The 22,566-nt window shown below is 45.6% G+C and overlaps 1 protein-coding gene across 1 annotated transcript; it reads right to left on the bottom strand.

The window, feature by feature from the left end:
• Positions 1-278: 278 nt before the first annotated feature.
• LOC115324140 (clotting factor G beta subunit-like) lies at positions 279-20,977 on the bottom strand. The gene is made up of 6 exons (XM_029984651.2): positions 20,915-20,977; positions 14,163-14,260; positions 8,099-8,243; positions 4,128-4,242; positions 458-600; positions 279-350 (listed from the first exon to the last, which is right to left on the bottom strand). The coding sequence occupies exons 1-6, from the start codon at positions 20,915-20,917 to the stop codon at positions 279-281; spliced, it is 576 nt and encodes a 191-aa protein (XP_029840511.2). The 5' UTR covers positions 20,918-20,977.
• Between the last annotated feature and the right edge of the window lie 1,589 nt (positions 20,978-22,566).

Genomic DNA, 22,566 nt, shown 5'->3' with positions numbered 1-22,566 from the left:
CTTTCTTATTTTTTTTTTACATAAACCTTATAAATCATTTTAGAGGTTTCTGTTTTATGTTTGCTGAGCTTGGCGTAAAATTGATGTTCGTTCGCGCCTTGGTTTGCAGTGTATGGAAAGATCGCCATCATGCTCGTGCATGTGGTCAAACAAACTAGTGTAGCGCAATTCCAAATATTCACAAAGCGACGCTGTTTGGTATAATGAGAAACGAAGGTTCTTTACTATGACTGCTGCGCGCGCATCACTGTACTGCCCTCACTTTCTAAGGTACAAAATCAGTCCCAGAACTTTTTGATCGCCCCTCGAGACAACAAAACCGGGTTTTGTTTTCTCGAGTGAAACCGGTACTGTAACAGAAGGAACTATAAATGAGATTGTGTCCCGTGAAGAACGTGTACGCCACTGCGCCTACCACAGACGAAATAATAAAAAAGAAATATTTATATATATTTACTTTGCAGATTTCGTCGCCTTCCCCGTGGCCACAGAACATGGTGTCTTTCAGGTACTTGGCGTATTTAAACTTCACCACGCAGTCGTCGTCGGAGAGAAGCTTTAGGCCGGTCGAGTACCATGACCCTTCTGGCTTGGCTGGACCTGAAGAAACCAGATGTTTAACGGATGCAAGCGGTGTACAGTTACATCGAAGCTTTATATATACAATCTATATTGTCGTACCATTAAAGACACTCAATATTATAGAGGATGCACTTGGTTTTTGTTTGGCGTTGAATATCAAACAATGCTATATGTTACGTACTTAACGTCAAAGTTCAAGGAGCGATGCAACAATTTTTGTATTTTCAGTAAATAGAGTACTTAGACTTGTTTCTTGACATTCATGACCCACGCGTTAGTATTCTTTTTTCTCCATGCAATGGCAGTTAAATAAAAAGGAAAAAAAAAAAGAAGTTTCCGGTAAACGAGCAGCGTTTACTCCCTCAACTTGCTCCCAGAACAAGCAGTCACGTGATCCGGAGTCAATTATATGCCGCCAACATTAAAGCCATAAACCTTGATGACAAAATCTTGGGGATCGCATTGTTGACCACGCCAACAATTTTGGGAAGGAGAGACTGAAAGAAAACGTCCTCCTTTATGTGTGCAAGTATACTTGAGTCCCCCCAGTGCCAGCAAGCTAAGTGAGAAACGTAACTGCCCAGGCCCCTTTAACGTATAAAGGTTGGCTTTTTGCAAGGAGCGAAAGTATACAGGAGAGCCGGTTAGGAAAAACATTATAGTCTAAACCCTGAGAAAAAGGGAAATAAAGTCGTTCATTATTGTATTTCTCCTTGTCTCATGATTTAGAATATGATAGAATATGATCCTGAATGATTTTCCAGGGATTTAAAATGTTATTTGGTCAAGAAAGAACATTTCCACCGTCTTTATAAAAAATGCGGCTCTTCACTGATGTACACCAAATTCAGTTTATTTCGGGCCTTGGCGAAGAAACTGTTCAAGCGCGATAAACGCATGCATCTTGACAGCGTAGAAAATAGCTTGCTTCGCCGCCCGAAGACTTTCTGGAAGTTCACGAAGCAACATACACGTGACGTTAGTCCTATCATCTGCTTACGTGCCTGTTCAGATAACGCCCGGGTTATGTTTCATCACCTCATGAAGTTGCAGATGTTTTCGTTGATTATTTTGCCAAATGTTTTTCTGACAATCAGCAATCCGTTCTACCGGAGGATAAGGAGCTGATTTGTCACGATTTTTTGAGTTCTATAAGAGTGGACTCTCTTGATATTGCCGAGGCGATAAGAAAGTTAAAACCGAAGTTTTCTTCTGGTGTAGATGGTGTACCAGGTTTTGTTATCAAAGGTTGCGGTCAGCTGTGCATTCCTATTTTGAAGCACATTTTTAATATGTCACTCAGTTCAGGCGTTTTCCCTTCGCTCTGGAAAAAAGCAATTGTTGTTCCTATCTTAAAAGGCGGTGACGCATCTGTAGTTGCGAACTACCGTCCAGTTTCTCTGCTTTGTGCTTTTTCCAAGGTTTTTGAGATTGTTGTGCATAGCAGGATGACCTTTTATTTCCGTCAAAAAATAACGCCATTGCAGCACGGTTTTTTAAAGGGTAGGTCTGTGGAAACAAATTTGTGTACTTTTTTAGATTACGTTGTGCCGTTTGTTTTAAACAGAGAACAAGTAGATGCAATATACTTTGACTTGTCAAAAGCCTTCGATAAAGTGAGTCACGTGTTGCTTTTGTCCAAGTTGCATCTGTATGGTGTCTGTACAGAATTGTGTAACTGGTTTAAGAGTTATTTGTCTTTTCGATCAAATAGTGTTCCGGTCGCTGACAGTTATTCCAAAGAGTTTTTTTCAATATCAGGCGTGCCCTAGGGTTCAATTTTGGGTCCTCTACTGTTTTCAATTTTTATAAATGATATAGCGTCATGTGTAAAGAACGTTGAACTGCTTTTATTTGCTGACGATATCGAGTTGTTTAAGAGTGTTCACTGTCATTTAGATTGTGATCTGATACAACATGATGTGTCTAATATAGCACAGTGGTGTAAACAAAATCAGTTATTTCTTAATCCTTTAAAAACAAAAGTGATATATTTGTGCAGACGCCGCGCGATCATAAATAACACTTATCATCTTGAGGGAAATCCGATTGAACGAGTGTCAATTGTAAGGGATCGTGGTGTGTTCATTGACTGCGGATTAACTTTTAAAAATCATGTCTCTTTTGTTGTCAGCTCTGCAATGAAAGTTCTAGGAGTTATATCGCGTTTGACCAAGCATTTTAAAAAGCCCCATTGTTCAATACATCTTTTTCAATCCTTAGTGGTTTCAAGGCTTGAGTTTGCTTCTGTGATTTGGAATTCAATTTCTGTAACACAGGCTTTGATCATAGAGCGTGTGCAAAAAAGATTTGTTCGAATTGTTTATGATAGATGGATTGGACGACGCGTGTATTATGACTGTGAATGCTTACTGAATAGATTTTCGCTGAAGCTTTTATCACACAGAAGAATAGTCCTTGACTTGGTATTCCTGCATAAGATCATTAATGGTGCCATTGATTCTTTATGGCTTATTAGTAAAATCCATTTCCATGTTCCTTTCCGTGCGACGAGACAGCTCACCTGTTTTGATATTTGCTCACCATGCCGTGTGTCACCTCTTTCTCGTTTACAGACATTGTATAACAGCATTGTGCCACCTCAAGTTGACATCACCACACCCCTGCCTACATTTCGCTGTCAGTTGGACGAACTTTTCGTCACTTCATAGCGCGTCAGTGTATATGCATATCTATTTCTTTTTAATGAGTAGGATTTTTGTTTAAGAGTTTTTATTGCACGAGTTGGTGTACCTAAGAGAAGGCCGCTCGGTCGTTTTAGGGCACCCGAAAAATAAAGATTATTATTATTATTATTATAGGTGGGCTCTTCTCGAGAGAATTCACCTAAGAAATGATTTTTCTCGGGAATAAAATTAATAATAATTCTATTAAGTTAGCTCCTATTTTACCCACATTACATGTGGGTAAAAGTGAAGAATACATTAACTTAATTTCTGTATAACACGATTTTTAGGCGATCTTTCATTTCTGTGAACAAGGTAGCTGTTAAACCTCTGTAATAGCTCAATAATGCGGAGTCATCGAAAACTGTTTCTTCCAACCTGAATGTGTAGAAACGAAGCCAATTAGGGTGTCCCAATATTCGTGTTGTATTTCTTTTTTTAATAATATAAATCAATATTGTTTTACATTTAAGTTCTTCGATCACTCACTGACATTTCCACACAAAAGTTTGATTTAGTGGTTTTTATTTCCTCCTATATATATCTAGAACAGCGAGCTAAAACGTGAAACAGAGAAAGGGGAGCGGCCGATGCGTCTCGAATACCTGCGCAATTTGCAGCTCAAGGAAGGAAAGATTACAGATAGTCAAGTGTCCAAATTAACGAGCATTTTCTGTGCCCAGGACATTTAAAAACTCACCACTCCTCGCATGCTCGAGAACCCAGGCTGCGTCAATCCGCGATTCACCATTCCTATTTGCATCAAAAACTCTTTACTCTAAGAGATTGCTAAATTTTGCGTTATTTCTATCTTCCTAATCTCTATTCAATACGAACGCTAGGCTTCATTAAACTCACCAAACGATCTCCGCCTGATGCCAACTGTGATCAGTGTCATTTTGCTCAGATCTGCTGGTGTAGATTGCAGACAAATCGGCATGATGTTCTTGTTGAACTTGATTTCTTTCTCAACCTGGAACATAGTTGTCGCTTTATTTGATTAGCACTAGGTAATGAGTCAGATAAGAGATTTTCATTCCGCAATTCACTATGTGCCTGGTGTTTATGTAAATGCATCGTTACCTTAACTTTCTTAACTGCTTTTTTTAGGAGCGAAGCTCCTTAGGGTCTAGCCTTGTCCGGCGTTCATGCTCACATTGATTGCCGTCCCATCTGTCTTCTTTAAAAAAATAAAAATGTTTGCGCAGTTAACAGGATTCGAACCTGTAGACCCCAACGGATTTCTAGTCCATCGCCTTAAAGGAATACTACAACTAAATTTCGGCGCTTATTTTATGTTCTATATGTGTTCAAACGAGCAGTATCACATCGAACACACCAATATCTAATTAAAAAAGTCACGAAAATTACTTTTAAAACGAATTAAACGATTAGCAAAGAGCACCTGGTGGATGTCGCTAACGCCTCGTTTGTAATGCCCGTCTAGGAACCTTGACAGCTAGTGACGGAGTGTCTCGCCTCCGGCCACGACGAGAGAAGAGGGGAAGGAGGAACTCCCCTCTTCCCGAGGATGCCTTTTGTGTGTCGCAGAAGTCGCTATTGTCCGCCTACAAGATTATAGAAGATTAACCGGTCACTCAAAATTCGTACAAAAGCAGCCGCTTCGGTGGCTGGAACGACTAGGCCATCCTCTTCACGTCAGCCTCGCCGTAGCTTTGCTCGTCCCGAGACGACCTACCTCACGATTGCGTTGTATGTCGCGTGGTCTCCACTGGGCCTTCTCCGAGCGCTTGCCAGATTGGGCCGTTTATCACGAAAAATTCAGGCACCAGGCTCAAAATACAAACGTGCGATTGTCATTTATAGATATTGTGGATCATATTCAACCTATTTTTGAATACGACGGGAATATTTGAAATTTCGTTGAAGTATCCCTTTAACCACTCGGCCAAGACTGCGGGGCGAGTAGGGGGCTCTGAAATGTGGTAGTAACTCAAGAGCTGGGGATGTCATCGATGAAACGTTGCATGTAGCCGCTCAACGTCTATACAGGAGAGGGCGCTGCGGTCGAATGCGTATATAATCGCGTTAAACTTTGCACCATCGGCACTACCTATAAAAGAAATCAGTATCATCAGCACCCACCAGAGCTTCGCCCCAGTCAACATCATTCACCACTTGGAGATGCGTTCTTTTTTTTTTTTTTTTATACTTCCAGTTCTTTAACACAACATAATTTGTAGCACCAACGACACTATAACCAAACCAGCGTTTCCAAACAACCCCGCTTTGCCCGCACCAGGTGTGGGCACTGCGCATGCGCAGAAACCAAATTCTGGAGGAGTGAAGCGTTTACGCATGCGCAGCACCGACAGCAGCGCCACTGCAGTGCAGTGACGTCAGTGAGTTGGGTTGGTCTATACATATACTTCGCTTCAGCTTAAGTGCAGACCCAGTCGACGCTACGAGCTAATGGAGCCAATCAACAGCGTTGAAAGCGCGAGTCACTAGGCCTTTTCTGTTGATGGTTGGTTTAATGACGATAGAACACGTGCAGGAATGTCTCGAACACCATAATGGCGTGCTTTTGACGCTCTCTGATTGGCCCATCAGCTCGCAGCGTGGGCTGCGTATGGAGGGTAAAACGAAGTATAGAAACCTCACGTTCATTCTTGAACGCGTGTCTTCTCAAACTTTCCGCTAATCGGAAATTTTTAAGTTTTTTTTTTATTGTTAGCGCTAAGTCGTATGTCAAAGTCGGTGAAGACTAAGCCATCAGCTTCGATCATCTCTGTGTCTGAAAGTATCGCAGAAAAAATAGCACGTCGCGATGCTTGGTCACGTTTCTAATAGGGTCAATGGTCCCGCATCATTGCAATCTCAGATTTTTTAGAATGTTCATGGCGTGTAGATTGAGTTTACGCCATAAAAAAGTCCAAAATACAGCTTGGTGTCCCTTAAATGCGTCAAGTCATGCAGTGTACTAGTTGTACATGAACATATAGGTTTACTAGCAGAGTATTTGTACTTAAAGGGTCACTGACGACTCAAACGTTTATAATGGCAAACGATTGGAAATATTCCCTGGGCATTAACCTAAGAAACGTTGAGCTTAGGAATGTCTGTTTTTAAAGCAAAGAGGCTTTCAAAAAGTCTAATTTAAAACTCCCGCCCGAATTGATAACGTAGATGGCGAAATGACGCCTTCCTTGCCCTTCTTGGACCACTTCAACCAGGAATCGTCTTTTAACCGCTATTTTCCTCTAAAGTTGTTATCGATCACGCCAACAGTGTTTTAGTAGATCGTTCCGGTTCCCCCCGTCAACGATACCCGATAACGACTAGTTGCATGCGCAAAGGCGACGGCGGAGTATCGGGTATCGTTATCGGGACAATCTACCAAAGCGGTCGCTTGCGTTTGCCAACCGGACGATCGCACCTTTAACTCGCTGAGTACATGCGCGTGCCCCTTTCTCTGCGTGCAAACACGCGTCACTTTTTTCAGTTACATTTTTTGGAATGTTTTATTCAGTAGGTTTTAAACGTACTTGTTTTTGTGTTTTTTTCTAAGTAAAAAGAAAAATGCCGTGTTGCAGCCTTTTGCGAGCGACGCGAGAGATAGACCAACCTTCTTGATCGCTTGACCATTGCCGTAGCCTCCTCTATACTCACAAAGCCTGGCAGTTCGACGACGGAGCCATTGAGTGCCCGGTCGCAGATTTGGAGCGCGAGGATCTGGTAGCACAGAGCATCGAAGGGCCATTTATTCGGGAATCTGGATGTCAGCGCACAGTTTTTGCTGTGGTGAGGACCCAAAACACACTTGTCCGCTCGGGAGAAACATGTTTCGGCATCTCGCCGCAGCGGGGTGCCAGTCACGTGGCTCTCCTCTGATCCGTTGTCTGCCGCTCCGCCTTTTTCATTTCGGCGGTCGCTTCTCGACGCGGCCAGGCTTTGTCAGTATAGGGGAGGTTATGCCATTGCCGTCTCGAAGTCCGGGATGTTAGTCGGAACCGAAATAAACAACTCGTTCGAACCGTCGCCGTCGTCCCCATCCCTCCCAATGCCCTCAGCATTGCCACCGGACGCCGCCATATGGAAAGAAAGAAAAAAAGATGTTGGTCGATTCCACGTCACTGACGCTTCAAAACTCTAAGGTTTTTTGGGTTTTTTTTTTTTTTTACTTTTTTGCATCGGAGCTGTTAAAAGCGACGTTCCCCAGGATTGTGTCCGGTATGCCGACACAAACCTGCCTGGACAGCTACCACCATCTATAAGCGATGGTGGCAAGCACACAACCAGTGTGGTTTCCACCGTCGCTCGTAGATGGCGCCAACCTTTCTAGCTATCATAGAAGAATGGATAGTTGGACGCGTTGGTGAGAATTCATCGTAGGAAACAGCGCGAAAAAGAGACGACGACGAGGAAGCACACAGTGTATCGACTACAGCTCCGCTGGTCTTCCTTCTTCACGAGAGTGGAAAGGCTGAACGATTTTTTTTATTTGGAAGTCAGGTGTGTATTGCGTTTGTAATATGGTCGTAAAAATACATATTTGAATATCGTCATTAATAATTGTTTCACGCTTACAACTTGCGTTATCTCTAAATTAAAAAAATAAAGTCTTCGCCTACTACGTCGTGACAAATAAAAAGTGAGGAGAAACAGTAATTGGAGGAGGAGGACGCGGATTTTTGACAGGCCTTTTCGGCGACACCTCCATGATGACGAAGCCGTTGTGCTGATATAGATGTCAATGAGGGAATTTCAAAGAGGGCATACATGTTGACAACAAGTAACGCATCCCCCTCGCCGTCTTTTCAGGGTGCTCAAAAGCTTTCGATTTCAGAAGTCGGGATGATGCGTACCATCACCAGGGCGACGTCCTTCTCGGAGCTCGGGTATTTGTATTCGGGGTGCCTCAAGATCTTCTTGACGGGAACCGTGACGTTTTGTCCGTTGTCGTCGTGTCCGTAAGTATTGACCCAGATCTTGGTGGGATCCTCGCCCGTCCTGAAATAAGAATAGTTTCCGTAAATTATTTGCAACAACCTATTATTTGATACCAACTCCATTAAAACCTCGGTATGAACTCATGCCATAACCAGAACATGAAATGCAACGCAACACAGGACTTTACAGAGCGTGCTGCGGCACGTGAGCTGCATACAAGCGCCGGAAGGGGGCACTACAAAGTTTTAGAGAACCTTCTTGCATCTCCGATCGGTCCCGACACGATCGCCGAACGACGTGCCGAAAATGCGTCCTTGCTTCGATTACAAAAAAAAATGCAGCTTCGCTCGTCGATGCCGAAGGAAGAGGCTGGGAATATGACGGAAATAAATTGATTTTGTGGATTAGAGAAGCGACGCGTAAAGTTTTCGCCAAAAAATTGTAATAAAAAAAAACACAAACAAAAATAATAAACGAAGATCTTTGGCTAACACGAGCAAAAGAAAAAGAGAAAATAAATGGTGGTTTTGGAGAGATTGGCAGCCTTAAAATGGCGCCGGCTTGGGAAAACTATATTTAACTATTTTTATATCTACTTTACATTTAAATATAATTAAATGCATTTAAATGAATTTGCCCTAATTGCACGTCGGTAGTTCCGCATGCTGCAGTAGAAGAAACTTCGTACCAATTGGGAGCTAAAATATAGTTTTCTCGTGTGTGTTTGTTTGTTTGTTTGCGTGCGTCCATGCGTGCGTGCGTGTGCGTTTATGTGGGCGTGTGCGTGCGCGCGCGCGTGTGCGTGCGTGCGTGCGTGCGTGCGAGCGTGTGTCTGTGCGTGTGTGTGTGTGTGTGTGTGTGTGCGCGTGTGCGTGGGCATGCGTGTGTGTGTGTGGCGGGGGGGGGGGCTCGTCAAAATATTAGGCGCTGGACAAAATCAGACCTTGTGTTAAGCTCTCATTTCAAACCCTTTCTGTTCACGTTCAGGCCATTAAAAAGCATGGGGAAAGAGCCCAGGTACGCAGCTGGTGCTCTAAACTCGTGCAATGCAAAGATGGAGCCGAAAGTTCGCAAAGCGCGCCGACTGGACATGGGCGACAAAAGCGCTGCGTCATCGTCGCGCGAGTCCAATGGGCGCGCTCTATGAACTTCGGCCCCGACTTTGCGTTTGACGAACACAAATTTTGACGAACACAAAGTTGTCGGCTGGACGCAACTTTGTGTTCGCATCCAGCCGACAGCTTCTCTGCTGTCGGCTGAACGCAGAAGCTGTCGGCTTTGGAACGGTTGGAGGCCCTTTAAATTGGGGAGAACCGCGAGATTGGGCGCGTCCAGACAGCCATCTCTGCTGTCTGGGGGAAATCCGGTATCCCGGTGTGTTGGCGGCAGCCCTCTTCTCTGGCAGAGTACGAGAGCGGACAGCGTTCTCGGGAGCGGGCGGTCCGCACCGCTTGGGGGGTATTTGGTGCTGTTAGGCGCACTGTCTAATGCAAATGAGCGGAATAAAATGTGTTCTCTTTTTTTTGGCGGTGTGGTGTTATGTGTTTTCCTCTGATGCTCTGCTAAATTCAAAAAGGTCGTGGTGTTTTAGTTTTTTTTTTGCTATATTTTAATTATGTCGTAGAAGATTAAGAATTCGCTATGGAAGTGGGAAATAAGAGAACGCGGGTTCCCAAAAAGATATGCTCGAGCAGAACTGGCGGCAAGTTCGAATCTTACTACTCGTATTCTTTTTTATTTAAAGAGAGAAGGAAAATGACGACACACGTGCAATCTGCGTATTTCCCGCATCTTCGCGATTGCGAGCAGATAAAGAATCATGGTTGATACGGCACACCGTACGCAAGTTATTTGTATTGTTTCTTATTCTTACTTTACCAAATGTGAAAGGGACAGACATAGTAGCAGCAGTGATGTACAGACAATCCCCGAGCGCCCCCGCCCTTTCCCCCCAAATTCCCCCAAAATTCGCTACACAAAGAATTGAATTGAATTGGTTTTATTTAGACACTAGGTCAAGGGTAGCAGAACAAAAGGCAGATTATCTCTGCCTGACGTGGTCCTATCACCCGCTTACAATGCTCAGCAGGTGAAAACAAGAGCAATAAACATTAAAGAAGTACAAGAAGATACAATAGCACATCTAAATCAATCAACACAGCAGATTTTGTACAGAGTCCATACAGTCGTTAGTGCATTTAACACTTTGGAAGTAAATGAAACAGGTAATACAACTCATACGCAATGAAAATACAATCTAAAAGTATTTACTCAACGTGAAGGGACACAAATCTACGATATATATATCCCCCGATTTACACCCTGGATGTAAACCCCTTCATAGTGAATTTTGAACCTTCCGCTCCTTGTGCGCGCGTTATTCTTTCCCTCCCGTAGTTGTCAATCCTTCCGTTTCTGCCAGGCGGAAATGTAGTAAAGGATTTTACAGACATCGAAGTCCACAGCTACTAAACACTTCCCCAGATATACTGTCAATGGTTCATAGCTCCAAACCAGTACACAAATTTAAAGCCATTAAAAAATAGATATCATGACATTAGCTTAAAATGTTTAAAGAATCTTAACATGCAAGAAGTGACTGTGCGGGTTACTTTTTTATATTTTTCTAAAAAAAATACCGGTGAAAGCCATGTTCTTGGGACGAACATTCAGCTATGCCGGGTATGTGTTTTTGTTTAAACTTAATATATTCATTTAAAAAAAGACGTAAAAGTTACACTTATGCGGTTTGTGCAGGTGAGTTATACTGCCAGAGGACAGTGTAGGGGGCTAATCGTAACGATCTGTCGGCTAATTAATTAAAATACGTTAATTAACTTCTCAATTAATAAAAATAGACGTAGGGTACCAATTAGCAACTTGCTGAGTCATCGAAAACCACCAGATCAACTATTTTTAGAAGGACATAAAGCAGGGGCAGCATTTCACGGCGTTCTAAAAAAGCGCTCCCTTTGGGTGCGTTTCTAGCTTTAGCTTTCTTATCGGAGCGCATCTTTGCACCCGCGATCCGGCCCCCGTTGGTAGCGGCGCGAAGCCAGCAAGTTGGGCGCAGGTGTGTTGCGCGTCTCAGCCACTGGGGAGCAGGACCACGGGCGCAGAGATGCGCTCTGATAAGAAATCGAAACCTGGAAACCCGTCCAAATTGAGCATTTTTATGGAACGCCGTCATATACTTCACCTGCGTTACGTCCTTCTGAATTGAGTTGATTTAGTGGTTTTTGATGAGGCTTTGCAAGTTTCTAATTGGAACCATATGTCTATTTTTATTAATTAAAGCGTTAATAGACGAATTTTAATTAGTTAGCCGATTCAGCGTTACGATTAGCCCCCTATACTATGTCCCCCTGGCCGTATAACTCACCTGCACAAACCGCACCAGTGTAACTTTCACGGCGCTTCTTAAAAAATTGGTAAGATACAAAAAACAACGTATGTGAACACCGCGGCCAGATGTTTCTTAGAAGTACAAAATTGTTGAACTCGAGGCGTGGACATTGCCGAGATTTCACTTTTTAACATCACAAAAATCTTTTTGCCATCACAAGTTAGATCAAGTTACTGCAAGGTGTTAAGGAGAGTTTAAAAAAAAAAGATAATAAATGGAGTTTTTTTCTTAATATTGATGTGCAATCTTGCTACTTTTAGAGAAATGACTTACGTTTCTGAATTAATAACAAGACTACAATGATGGCTAAGGAAATGTTTTATATATTCGTAAGCTGCATATCCGTACGCACATTTTGATATAGTTTGCGACGTTTTGCACGAAGTTGTTTGTTGATAAATAATTTGTGAAAGTGCCCCTAAAACGTGTCTTTTTACGTGTTTCGTAACTCTTTTTAGAGCGCAGCTCTTAGGCACCCGTTTCCGGGTTGAGCGGAGTCGCCATCGGCGTCGGCGTTGGCGTCGGCGTCGGTGTAACCGCGCGCATTGCATTGTGGGACGTTTCCCTGCTACAGTTAGCGGGGATATTTTCCCGCTAAATTCAGTGGGTCAGGTTTCCCCGCTAAATGTCGCGGGCAAATTGACATCACATGACCTCGACACCAATTCAGTTTCCCCGCTAAATTTAGCGGGGAAAATGACGTCACAACCTCATGTCACGTCAGCCATGAACAAATAAGCGGAAGGAAAAGAGGAGAACGAAAGAAGAAAGGAAAGAGGAGGAGGAGGAGCAGGGGAGGAGAGGAGAAGGAAGAGAAGAGGAGAAGGGAGGGTACGGAGAAAGAGGAGCATACCCTCCTCCTCGAGAGAGCTGTGTTTCATTTTCGCATTACAGAGGTTTATTAACGTCTTTAATTTTTAGAGCGCAGCTCTTAGGAGCCCGTCTCCGGCTTGACCGGCTTTGGCGTTATTGTCGGCGTAAGCGTGTTTGCATTATCGGACGTTTCCCTTAATGGCGTCACACGTCATGTGTGACGTCACGAGGGTCACTCGTGACGTCACCGCGCGTTGCATTATAGCTAAATTTCTTCGCTAAATATAGCGGGAAAATTTCCCTCTAAATTTAGCGGGAAAATATTCCCGCAAAATGTCGCGGAAAAAAAATTCCCGCTCAATTTTTCGGAAAGATTTTCTATCTAAATTTAGCTAAAAAAATTCCCCACTAAAATTAGCGGAAAAATTCCCCGTTAAATTTAGCGGAAAAATTTCTCCGCCAAATTTAGTGGAAAAAATGTTCCGCTAAATTTAGCAGAAAAAATGTTCCCATTCAATTCAGCGGAAAATATTTCACGCTAAATTTAGCGGCAAAAACTCCCCACTAAATTTAACGGAAAAATTCCCCCGCTTAATTTTACGCAAAATTCTCCCCGCCATATTTAGCGGGAAAAATTCCCCGCTAAAATTAGCAGAAAAATTTCACTACCAAATTTAGCGAAACAATTCCCTGCTAAATTTAGTGGGAGAAATTCCCCGCAAAACCTTTCGGAAAAAAATCCCTCTATATACAGCGGAAAAAAAATCCCTTGTTTGGTGAAAAAAATGTTCCCCTAAATTTAGCGGAAAAATTAACCCGCTAAATTTAGCGGAAGAATTTCCCCGCTAAATGTAGCGGAAAAAGATCCACGGCCAGATTTAGCCGAAAAAATTACCGGTTATTTTAGCGGAAAAATTCCCCGCTACATTTAGCGGAAAAAGATTTGCCGCTAAATTAAAATTCCCCGCTATATATCTAGCGGAAACTTTTTCAGCTAAATATAGCGGAAAATTTTATCGCTAAGTGGAAGGGGAGCAGGAGAGGAGGAGGGGCATACCGTCCCCTCCGTCCCCTTCCCTCCTCCTCCTCAAGAGCTGCGCTCTAAGTCGGCGTTACAGAGGATTATAAACAACTTTCTTTTTTATTTTAATTTTAATAGAACTATATAATTTTAATTTTTAAGATTTTGCATGCATGATGTAAATTGTTTTTGAAATAAATGAAAAAAAAATTAACTATACGTGCCTGCTTTGGTGTGGTGTTTGCAGCTGTGTAAATTACCATAATGAAATCTCGGCGATGCCGACATTTCACTGTGGTAATTTTACCCCGCCTTGAGGTTCACAATTTTTCATCCCTGAGAAATATTTTGCTAAGGCGTTTACAAAGAGCTGAATGTTCCTCCCAATAATTAACATGGCTTTCACATTTATTTATTACAGAATTATAAAAAATATGACCCGGACTGTCATTGTCCGATCTGACGTGGAAACACCCTGTTGTGATTTATTTTATTAAATTTTAAGTAGCATTTTCGTGCACGTTAGTGCTTATATGTAGTGAAGCTTTTATTTTGATTATTTTGTTATGCTGCTGTTCTGGGTAACTGTACGAAGGAATGGGGCCTAGTCAGGGTGACATTAGTCGCAGTTTCCCACTTCCCATTTGTCCGAATAAAACAATTACTGTATTTGAATTTCAATTTTAACACATAACGTAGTCAATAAAATAAAAAACAAAAAAAGCACAAGAGGGCTCACATTTCAGTGCAATAGGCCCTGGTTATAACCACGTATTTGTTGATGATGGAGCCTTCACAGTACGATTTGAAGTAGGGATGGGCCACCTTCACCTGCACCTGAAATGCAACGACAAAATCTCCAAGACAACAACATAAAGCCGCATCACGGCTGAGCGTGGCGCGCGTTGGCTAGAGAAATTGTATACTCCACTTGCAAAGCAGAATAGCACAATCATCTCCACTTTTTGATCCAAGATCAATGCTGCCAGAGCGGTGCGTTGGTGATTTATTTTCTTAATTTTTTTCCTCGCAAGCGCGAGCGAGCGCTGCATAGAGCCGTTGGCAAACGAGAAGGAATAATAGTCTGGCTTTGCCAAGTAGTTACTCATACATAAGAGTTTCTCTGAGCGAAGCTTGCACAGTTACTCTAACATGCAGTATCTGTAGGCCTGGATTTTTAGGTGTCAGTTGAGCTGATTGGTACATGTTCGCAGAAAGTGGGAAAACAGCTATGTGTATATCCTGCCTCCGTGTAAGTTTTTTTTTTTTTTTTTTTTCAAGCTGTTCTTCCATTTGTGAATATGTAGACCGTCGACTTGTCGGTTTTTATTTACAAGGAAAATCGACGGATGTATTTTTAGTGTACATTACTTTTTAAGATATTGGTGTATTTCGGTTGCCTGCTTCGAACGGACGCCAAAATGGTGATTTTTGTGAGAAATAGTAACTCACGACAAACTAAAAATTTTAGTCTATGAGTGGAAAAAAGAAACTGTGTTTGCTGCAGCCAAAATTGCAAGAAATGAACGTTTTTCGGCTTAAACTGATTTTGGTTTACACCTACGTTGTAAATTAGTGTTCATTGGTGTTTCTCGGTTAAAACTGGAATGTCTGCGGCCCATTGATACTATATGCTAGTGTAGTGACTGTAAAAGCTTCGCTTGCGCCATATTTAGTTATTATGGCATATGCTAAAGCTCCTCGATGTGTCTGCGTTTGTCCATTGGTTTGTCTTGCAAGTAGCGTCAAATGCGCTAGTGCACGAAATCCGTGTCTCGAGCGGCCCTTGGAGGCAAACGGCGGCGGAGCACCCACTTGAGGCATGTGTCTTGCGCGTTTCCAGAACAATGGTTGGCGGTACTTGAAAGCGTGAATTTTATCAAGGCGTGCGATCAGTGTCACCTGGAGAACGCTCTACAAAGCTGGACGCGTGTTGAGAAAGAAATGTTAAGTAACGAAGGATTTTGTTAGAAATAAGTAAGATTTGTTTTAGAAAAGTCTATCTTTCTACAGTTGCGTCGGCATCGTTTTATTTTTTTAGCTTTCTTTGTGAATGTCGGCGTTTTGGAGGGAGCATTTGCGGGGGCAGAGCGGCCGGGAGTGGGGAGCGGCTTCCCCGCGGTCGTTAAGAAACGTCTCGGGTTTCGTTAGTCTGCTCGGACAGATCCCTTCTTGCAGCTGGTTGTGGCTTTTAGCCGAATGTGCCTGTATATAGAGGGTTTCGCCGCTTAGTGTAAAATTGTCGCTTTTTGCCCGATGCAATAACTTAGCGGTTGGCGCCAGTCAGACTGGAAAAATTGCAGAGAACAACTCTACAAGGAATTTAGGTTTGACGGTTACAGCGACAGGATGACAGCTCGCCGACCATTGGACGGCAGTGTACCACGTGGGAGTGGTGAAATTTGAAGTGATTGGTCCATCTCTGGAGGGAAAGGAGGCATCTACGAGGCTAGAAAAGGGCTGCCGAGAGGGTTCTCGGGGATTCGGCTCTTGAGACTGGGGACTAAAGTACGGGGTTTTAATTTTGGAAGTTTTGTATATTACCGTTGACTTGTCGTTTTGTTTTGCAAATAAACGTGGCCACACTGGCCATCGTAAACCTACTAACGTCGTAATGTGTCCAGCGGGATCGAACAACTTTTAGTTTTTTTTTCTTATTCGACTTCCCGGGGGACTACCATCGGGCGAACACCATCATCGGTCGTCACCATCCAGACCGGGCCCCTTCCCCCTCGGAAAGTTGACTGGCGCAGTCGACAGGATCCTGCTGATTTCCTGCGACGGGCGGTGAGTGAAAACGACGGCATCAACGGAGATCGGCGGAGCGTACCTGGGCTCTATGCGACAAGTGTTTCGTCTGCTGGATTGCGGGCAAGGGTCGCGTCTGCTGGACTGCAGACAAGGGTCCCGTCTGCTCGACTGCGGACAAGGGTCGCTCCTGCCGGAGTGAGGACCGTGGCAATATCTACGTGAGAAGCCCGGGGGGGGGGGGGGGGTACAGTTACCCAAAGAAGTCGTCTGCTGGACTGCGGACAAGGCTCGCTCCTGCCGGAGTGAGGACCGTGGCAATATCTACGCGAGAAGCCCGGGGGGGTACAGTTACCCAAAAGGAGTGGTGGCAGCTGACAGGTGGTCCTGGGCGTCATCTACGTCGGAGAACAGGACGACCTGTGGCTTCACCTGCGGACCGGCGAAGCATCTTCAGCGAGCGGCGACAGGATATCGGGGCAAGCCTCAAGAGGAGAGACGAGATCGACGCTGCAGTGCTGAACTTCGTTGTGGTGCCGGAAAATCGTGCGTTTTTTGTTTCTGTGTGATTTTTTTTTTTGGTGAACGAAGAAGGAGCTGAGACTTTCAGGCGACAGGCACGATCGCCAGGTCGAGTGGGGACACTGCGGCAAGTGGGTGGCGGCGACTGGAGGAGCAGCTAATTGGATTTTGCCAAGCAACAGTGGGTGAGTCCCATTCCCGTTTTCTCCGAGGCTCACCATGACCAGAGAGACTAGATCGAAGACCCCAGGGTCTTCCCTCAGTGGCGCCAACTGGGAACCAGACGGTGGCACCAGTGGGGGAGGGCAGCCAACAGATTCGAATGACCTTAGTGCTGAGATAACACTCATGAGACTAAAGATAGAACTCGAGAAAATAAAACTAGAGCAGCTCAAAATAACGGAGCAGCCTCATGAAGAGAACACTCGGGGTAAAGGGGGAGTCGGACGGTATGCAAAGGAGCTACGTGCGGTGCTGGCGCCAATGCCCGAGACGGACACATTGGTACCTGCATGGTTTAAGGGCGCGGAAACAATGTTGGCGAGTTGTGAGATTCCACAGGACCTACACGGGGCAATCATCCTACCTTTTCTAAACAAGAAAGCTAGCGCCGTGGTGGCGAACAGAGCAGAGGGACGGGTATTGAAGTACAAGGAGCTACGAGACATTATCCTCGACGAGCTCAGGATGACTCCGGATGAGTACAAGCGGAGGTTTAATGTCGCGCGCAAACAAGAGAACGAGTCGTGGGCACAGTTCTCTACAAATCTTAATACTATGTATGGATACTACATGGAGAGCCGCAAAGTGGAGACACTAGATGATTTACGGCAGCTGACCATCTCAGATCGCCTAAAGCATGCCATGCCGGATGATGTACGCGCCTACGTCCTTCAGAACGAAACCAAAGAATGGCTAAGGCCAAAGGAAGTGGCGGGACTTGCGGAGAAATTTGAGGAGAGTAGACACAATCGAAACTGGAGGCCCCAGAGACCGACTGAGAGGCCACAGGTGAACTTGCGGGGTGGGCCTGTGAAAGTTGGGGGCGACCAGCGTAGGATTGAGAAACCCCGACCACCAGGGTGCTTCGCGTGTGGGAAGCTGGGGCATTTTAGGCAGAACTGTCCTGGATTAGCGCATAGAGCCGTGGACTCCGGGAATAAATCGGCCTCCGCGGGTCTGAGTGCAAGGGCAGCGCTTTTGCCGCAATCACGCGAGACCCTTGAGACAGCGGGGACGCGCAGGCATGGGGAAACAGGTTCAGGTATAAGCTGGGTACAGCTTACGGCAGGGGGCACACCCTTCTCTGCCTGTTTGGACTCGGGCGCTGACATAACTGTCGTGAGGCGGGAGGTGGTGCCCGAGGAGTCACGCAGGCGGGGAGGGGAAGAAATCATGCTCAGAGGTGCATTCGGCCAGACGGTGACGGCAAAGCTGAGGTATGTGCCGTTGGGGCTGTGCACCGCAGACGGCGGGACTGGCCAACATGTCGCCGTGCTGTGTGCGGTAACGGGAAGACTCGCGCAGGGGGTGGACGCGCTGCTGACGCCGGACGCATTTGAGGAGCTTACGCGAGCAAACGCTGAGTCTGCTGAGCAGGCAGAACAGGTGCAAAGGCTGGAGGCAGAAATCAGAGCGGAACAGGACCAGGTCTCCGGCGATCCCCCTTTAGAGTTCGAGGAAGTGGTAGAGGGTATTGATTCGGCCGGGAGCACGTGTGATGTAGACTTGGTCGAGACAGTTGCGGAACGGAGCGCGATCGAAACGGGGTTCGTATGCGAACAGAGAGACGACGGCTTTTTGCAGGGCTCGTGGGAACAGGCCCGAAGCGGCACGCATGGCATGTTGATTGAAGGTAATTTGTTGTATCACACGGAACAAATTGACGGGAAAGAATGCAAACAGCTTGTGCTGCCGAAGCCCCGTAGGGAAGAGGTGTTACAATTGGCGCACGACATGCCATCGGGAGGGCACTTCTCACAAAAGAAAAATCGAAACTGGGAGCCCCAGAGGGCGGCCGAGGGGCCACAGGTGAACATGCGGGGTGGGCCTGCGGAAGTTTGGGGCGACCAGCGAAGGGTTGAACGACCTCGACCGCGACGGTGCTTTTCGTGTGGGAGGCTGGGGCACCTTAAGCAGAACTGCCCTGGAATAGTGCATACAGCCGTGGACTCCGGGAACAAACCGGCCTCCGCGTGTCTGAGTGCGGGGGTAAGACCTTTGCCTCGGTCACGCGAGACATTTGAGACGACGGGGACGCGCAGGCATGGAGAAACAGTTTCGGGTATAGGCTAGGTATAGTAAACCTTTTTTTTTTTTTTTTCTGTTCGCGTTTGGATTTTCTTGCCTGTAGCCAACGTTAATTTTTTTTTTTTCTGCTTTAGGTAAATACTGGTCATGGTGGAATCTGGAACGTACGGGTTTGGGTCTCACCGGACTGTGTTTGCTTGTGCTTTTTTTTGTGTGTGTTGTTGGTTTTCCCTGTCGCCCAACAGATTATTTTTTTTTTTTGGCAGGGGGTATAGCTCCTCTGTTGTTGTTTTGTTTTTGTATGCTACGCGTCTGTCTCGAAAAGGGGGACCGATGTTGCGCGAACAGCAAGTGTACTTGCAACATTCTTGGTGGGGAGGTGTTAAGTAACGAAGGATTTTGTTAGAAATAAGTAAGATTTGTTTTAGAAAAGTCTATCTTTCTACAGTTGCGTCGGCATCGTTTTATTTTTTTAGCTTTCTTTGTGAATGTCGGCGTTTTGGAGGGAGCATTTGCGGGGGCAGAGCGGCCGGGAGTGGGGAGCGGCTTCCCCGCGGTCGTTAAGAAACGTCTCGGGTTTCGTTAGTCTGCTCGGACAGATCCCTTCTTGCAGCTGGTTGTGGCTTTTAGCCGAATGTGCCTGTATATAGAGGGTTTCGCCGCTTAGTGTAAAATTGTCGCTTTTTGCCCGATGCAATAACTTAGCGGTTGGCGCCAGTCAGACTGGAAAAATGGCAGAGAACAACTCTACAAGGAATTTAGGTTTGACGGTTACAGCGACAGGATGACAGCTCGCCGACCATTGGACGGCAGTGTACCACGTGGGAGTGGTGAAATTTGAAGTGATTGGTCCATCTCTGGAGGGAAAGGAGGCATCTACGAGGCTAGAAAAGGGCTGCCGAGAGGGTTCTCGGGGATTCGGCTCTTGAGACTGGGGACTAAAGTACGGGGTTTTAATTTTGGAAGTTTTGTATATTACCGTTGACTTGTCGTTTTGTTTTGCAAATAAACGTGGCCACACTGGCCATCGTAAACCTACCAACGTCGTAATGTGTCCAGCGGGATCGAACAACTTTTAGTTTTTTTTTTCTAAATCGACTTCCCGGGGGACTACCATCGGGCGAACACCATCATCGGTCGTCACCATCCTGACCGGGTCCCTTCCCCCTCGGAAAGTTGACTGAAACCTTCGCGTGTTTCGTCAATTAAAGCACCGAGCAACTCGTGATATTGGTCATTACAATATGCGAGAGAGCTGAAAGTACCATGCACATTAGTTGCGTGACCCCAAATGTTAATCGAGTGAGAAACTGTCTCATTTAAAGTTCAAATTACGTTTAGGGTGTCCTCTCTCATTGAGCAGAACATCGACGAATATGCATGTGGACATGCATGTGCCGCATGTTCCTGAAGTAGCCTTGGCAGACCTGCAATTCACCTTTTCTGGGTGACGGGCGCCGTCTGGGGGCTGCGACAAACCACAAATGGAGGGCAGCCCAATATGAGTCCGCCCGTCAGAACACATTGGCATCGTGCCGTTGTGTCGGTCTTCATTGCTTTTGTACGCCTTTTTCTACCGATACTCAAAGAAGAATCGTCAAAAAATCGAAATATGAACCAATTTAATGGCTGGATATGTTGGTTGCGAAAAACGGTGCCTGTCGAAAATGGCGATAGCGTAAAGTATGGAGGTGGTGGGTCAATGCTCAGAATCTAACTAAAAAACAAAAAAAGTCAACTGTACATGCTTGCTCACACGAGCAGACGCATGGATACAGCTAGGTGCCCTCCTTGAAATCGTGTGATCACCACCGCAGTGGTAGGCATCTGATTCCCGCTCTTTTGTTCCATACTTTCGCCGCCAGGCCGCAAAACGTTTCTTTGAGCATTGCGACAGGCGGCAATTTCTCTTAAAATGGCGTCTCTGCTGCTAGGTTCCGCGATATGTTGTAAAGCTCCTGGAGCCCTCACCATCCATGGCAAGTCAGCGCCCTTGAGGAAGCTGTTATTCCCCAATGTTGAACCGGCCTTGACTTTGGCGCAATCTGCAAGTTCAATTTAATAAATTCAGTATAATGGAATACAGATTCCACTATAGAGTGAAGCAGAACTCTAGGTTGTCGAAATTTCACTCTAGACTAAGAGTGAAATTTCGAAACCTGGAAGCCTTTCGGCAAGGCCTAACAGTATTGTATTTATTTATCTTTATTTTTAACGCGCCAATTAGGACTCTGTAAGGAAGCTGTGGCGGCCCACTTTCTCCTTGGCGGCAGGCGCTTGCGGTCACGCCGCCGCCGTGGCCCCAGGGGGAGGGCGTCGGGGTCTTTCTTTGCCCTCAACCGTTTTGTTTGCGGTGTTTCGGTTAGGGCCGCAGGCCCACCCGTGCTAGCGTCCTGGCGGACAGTAGGTTGTTCCCCCTGCGGGGTGTTTGTTGCTTTCGGTGCCGGGGGGTATCTGCGTTTTTGTTTGGGAGGCGTCCGCCGCATGTCGGCCTCGCCGGGCCGGGTCGGGTTCCAGCCCGAGGGACCCGCTGTCGTGGCGGCAACCCAAAGCACTTGGGAAACTGCGAGGCGTTCGGAACCGGTGCCGGTCTGTCTACGGCCGCTTGCGAGGGCGACTCTACGGAGCTGTCAGCCGAGAGTCGTTGCGAACTTGACGAATGCCCGTGACGACTTCCGGCTGATCATTGGGCAATGGACCCACGTGCCTTTCACGGGTTTTAAAACTATCGGTTAACAGATGCCCGAGAGAGAGGAGGTGAGGGTCCTCAAAGGCTGATGCCCGAGCGAGAGGAGCGGATTTTGACGGAACTTTGGGAGTTAATTGAGGCATCCTGCCCCAAAATGGCAATGCCCTGCTTTGTACATAGCCAGTGTACATAGTTTGTAACTGTAAATAAACAGTTGGAAATCTAACTCGCTGAGCTTTCATCACCTGCGGAGTACCTCATCGACCCCCGGCCATGCTGAACCATCGCAGGCCCAACTCCAAACTATCTACGAACAGTTTCTCTCCAACACGAGGGAAATTTCCTAGATTTAAGTAATATTCAGGTCTATATGGTAATAAGGAAAAACTTGCTAGTCTGAGGAAAATTTTGGGCACCATATATATCTTTAATTTTTTGGCCGATTATAATCTTATTTCGAGATACCATCGGATTTTAGCGGCTTTGGCTACATTTAGGCTACTCCCTACAGACGTTTGGCGGCTTGTTGTGCAACCATCTGGAAACACTGAGCACTCGAACAACTCTTGTTAGCAAAATCTATTTTCGTCTGACTTGTCCCGTGAAAGCTATGGAGGAAGGGATCAACAAGTGGAAGCTTCTGAGGGCGCTGCTGTGCCTTCTCGAGAAAAAAAAAACTGGGTACAAGAAGAAATACTGCCATGTCCGGAGATACGGACTTACCATGACTAATAATATATCGTGAAGTGCTGTGCACGAAATAAAAGTTACTGTGCGTCCTGTTGCCTTCCCTGTGTTCGAGTTCGAGAACTCTTACTTGTGTTACACCTTTCGTTTTGGACTGACTATTACAAAAGGCGCTATTGAAGTCACAGCAGTACAATGTTCTAATGGCGTGCATAACATCAAACGTGAAGATAGGGTTTCATTCGTC

Source organism: Ixodes scapularis, unplaced genomic scaffold (genome assembly GCF_016920785.2).
Source record: "Ixodes scapularis isolate PalLabHiFi unplaced genomic scaffold, ASM1692078v2 PGA_scaffold4__175_contigs__length_147842914, whole genome shotgun sequence".
In the NCBI taxonomy this organism is placed as follows: Eukaryota; Metazoa; Arthropoda; class Arachnida; order Ixodida; family Ixodidae; genus Ixodes; species Ixodes scapularis.
Note: the sequence above shows the minus strand (reverse complement) of the source record. Positions and strands in the feature narration are given on the sequence as shown.

Bases quoted from the DNA above. Each gene is read 5' to 3' on its own strand.
- LOC115324140 (XM_029984651.2), bottom strand. The intron at 8,244-14,162 runs GTGAGCCCTCTT...TTCTTATTTCAG, and splicing joins AGGGCCTATTGCACTGAAAT to GACGGGCGAGGATCCCACCA. The intron at 4,243-8,098 runs GTACGCATCATC...ACTATGTTCCAG, and splicing joins AGGACGTCGCCCTGGTGATG to GTTGAGAAAGAAATCAAGTT.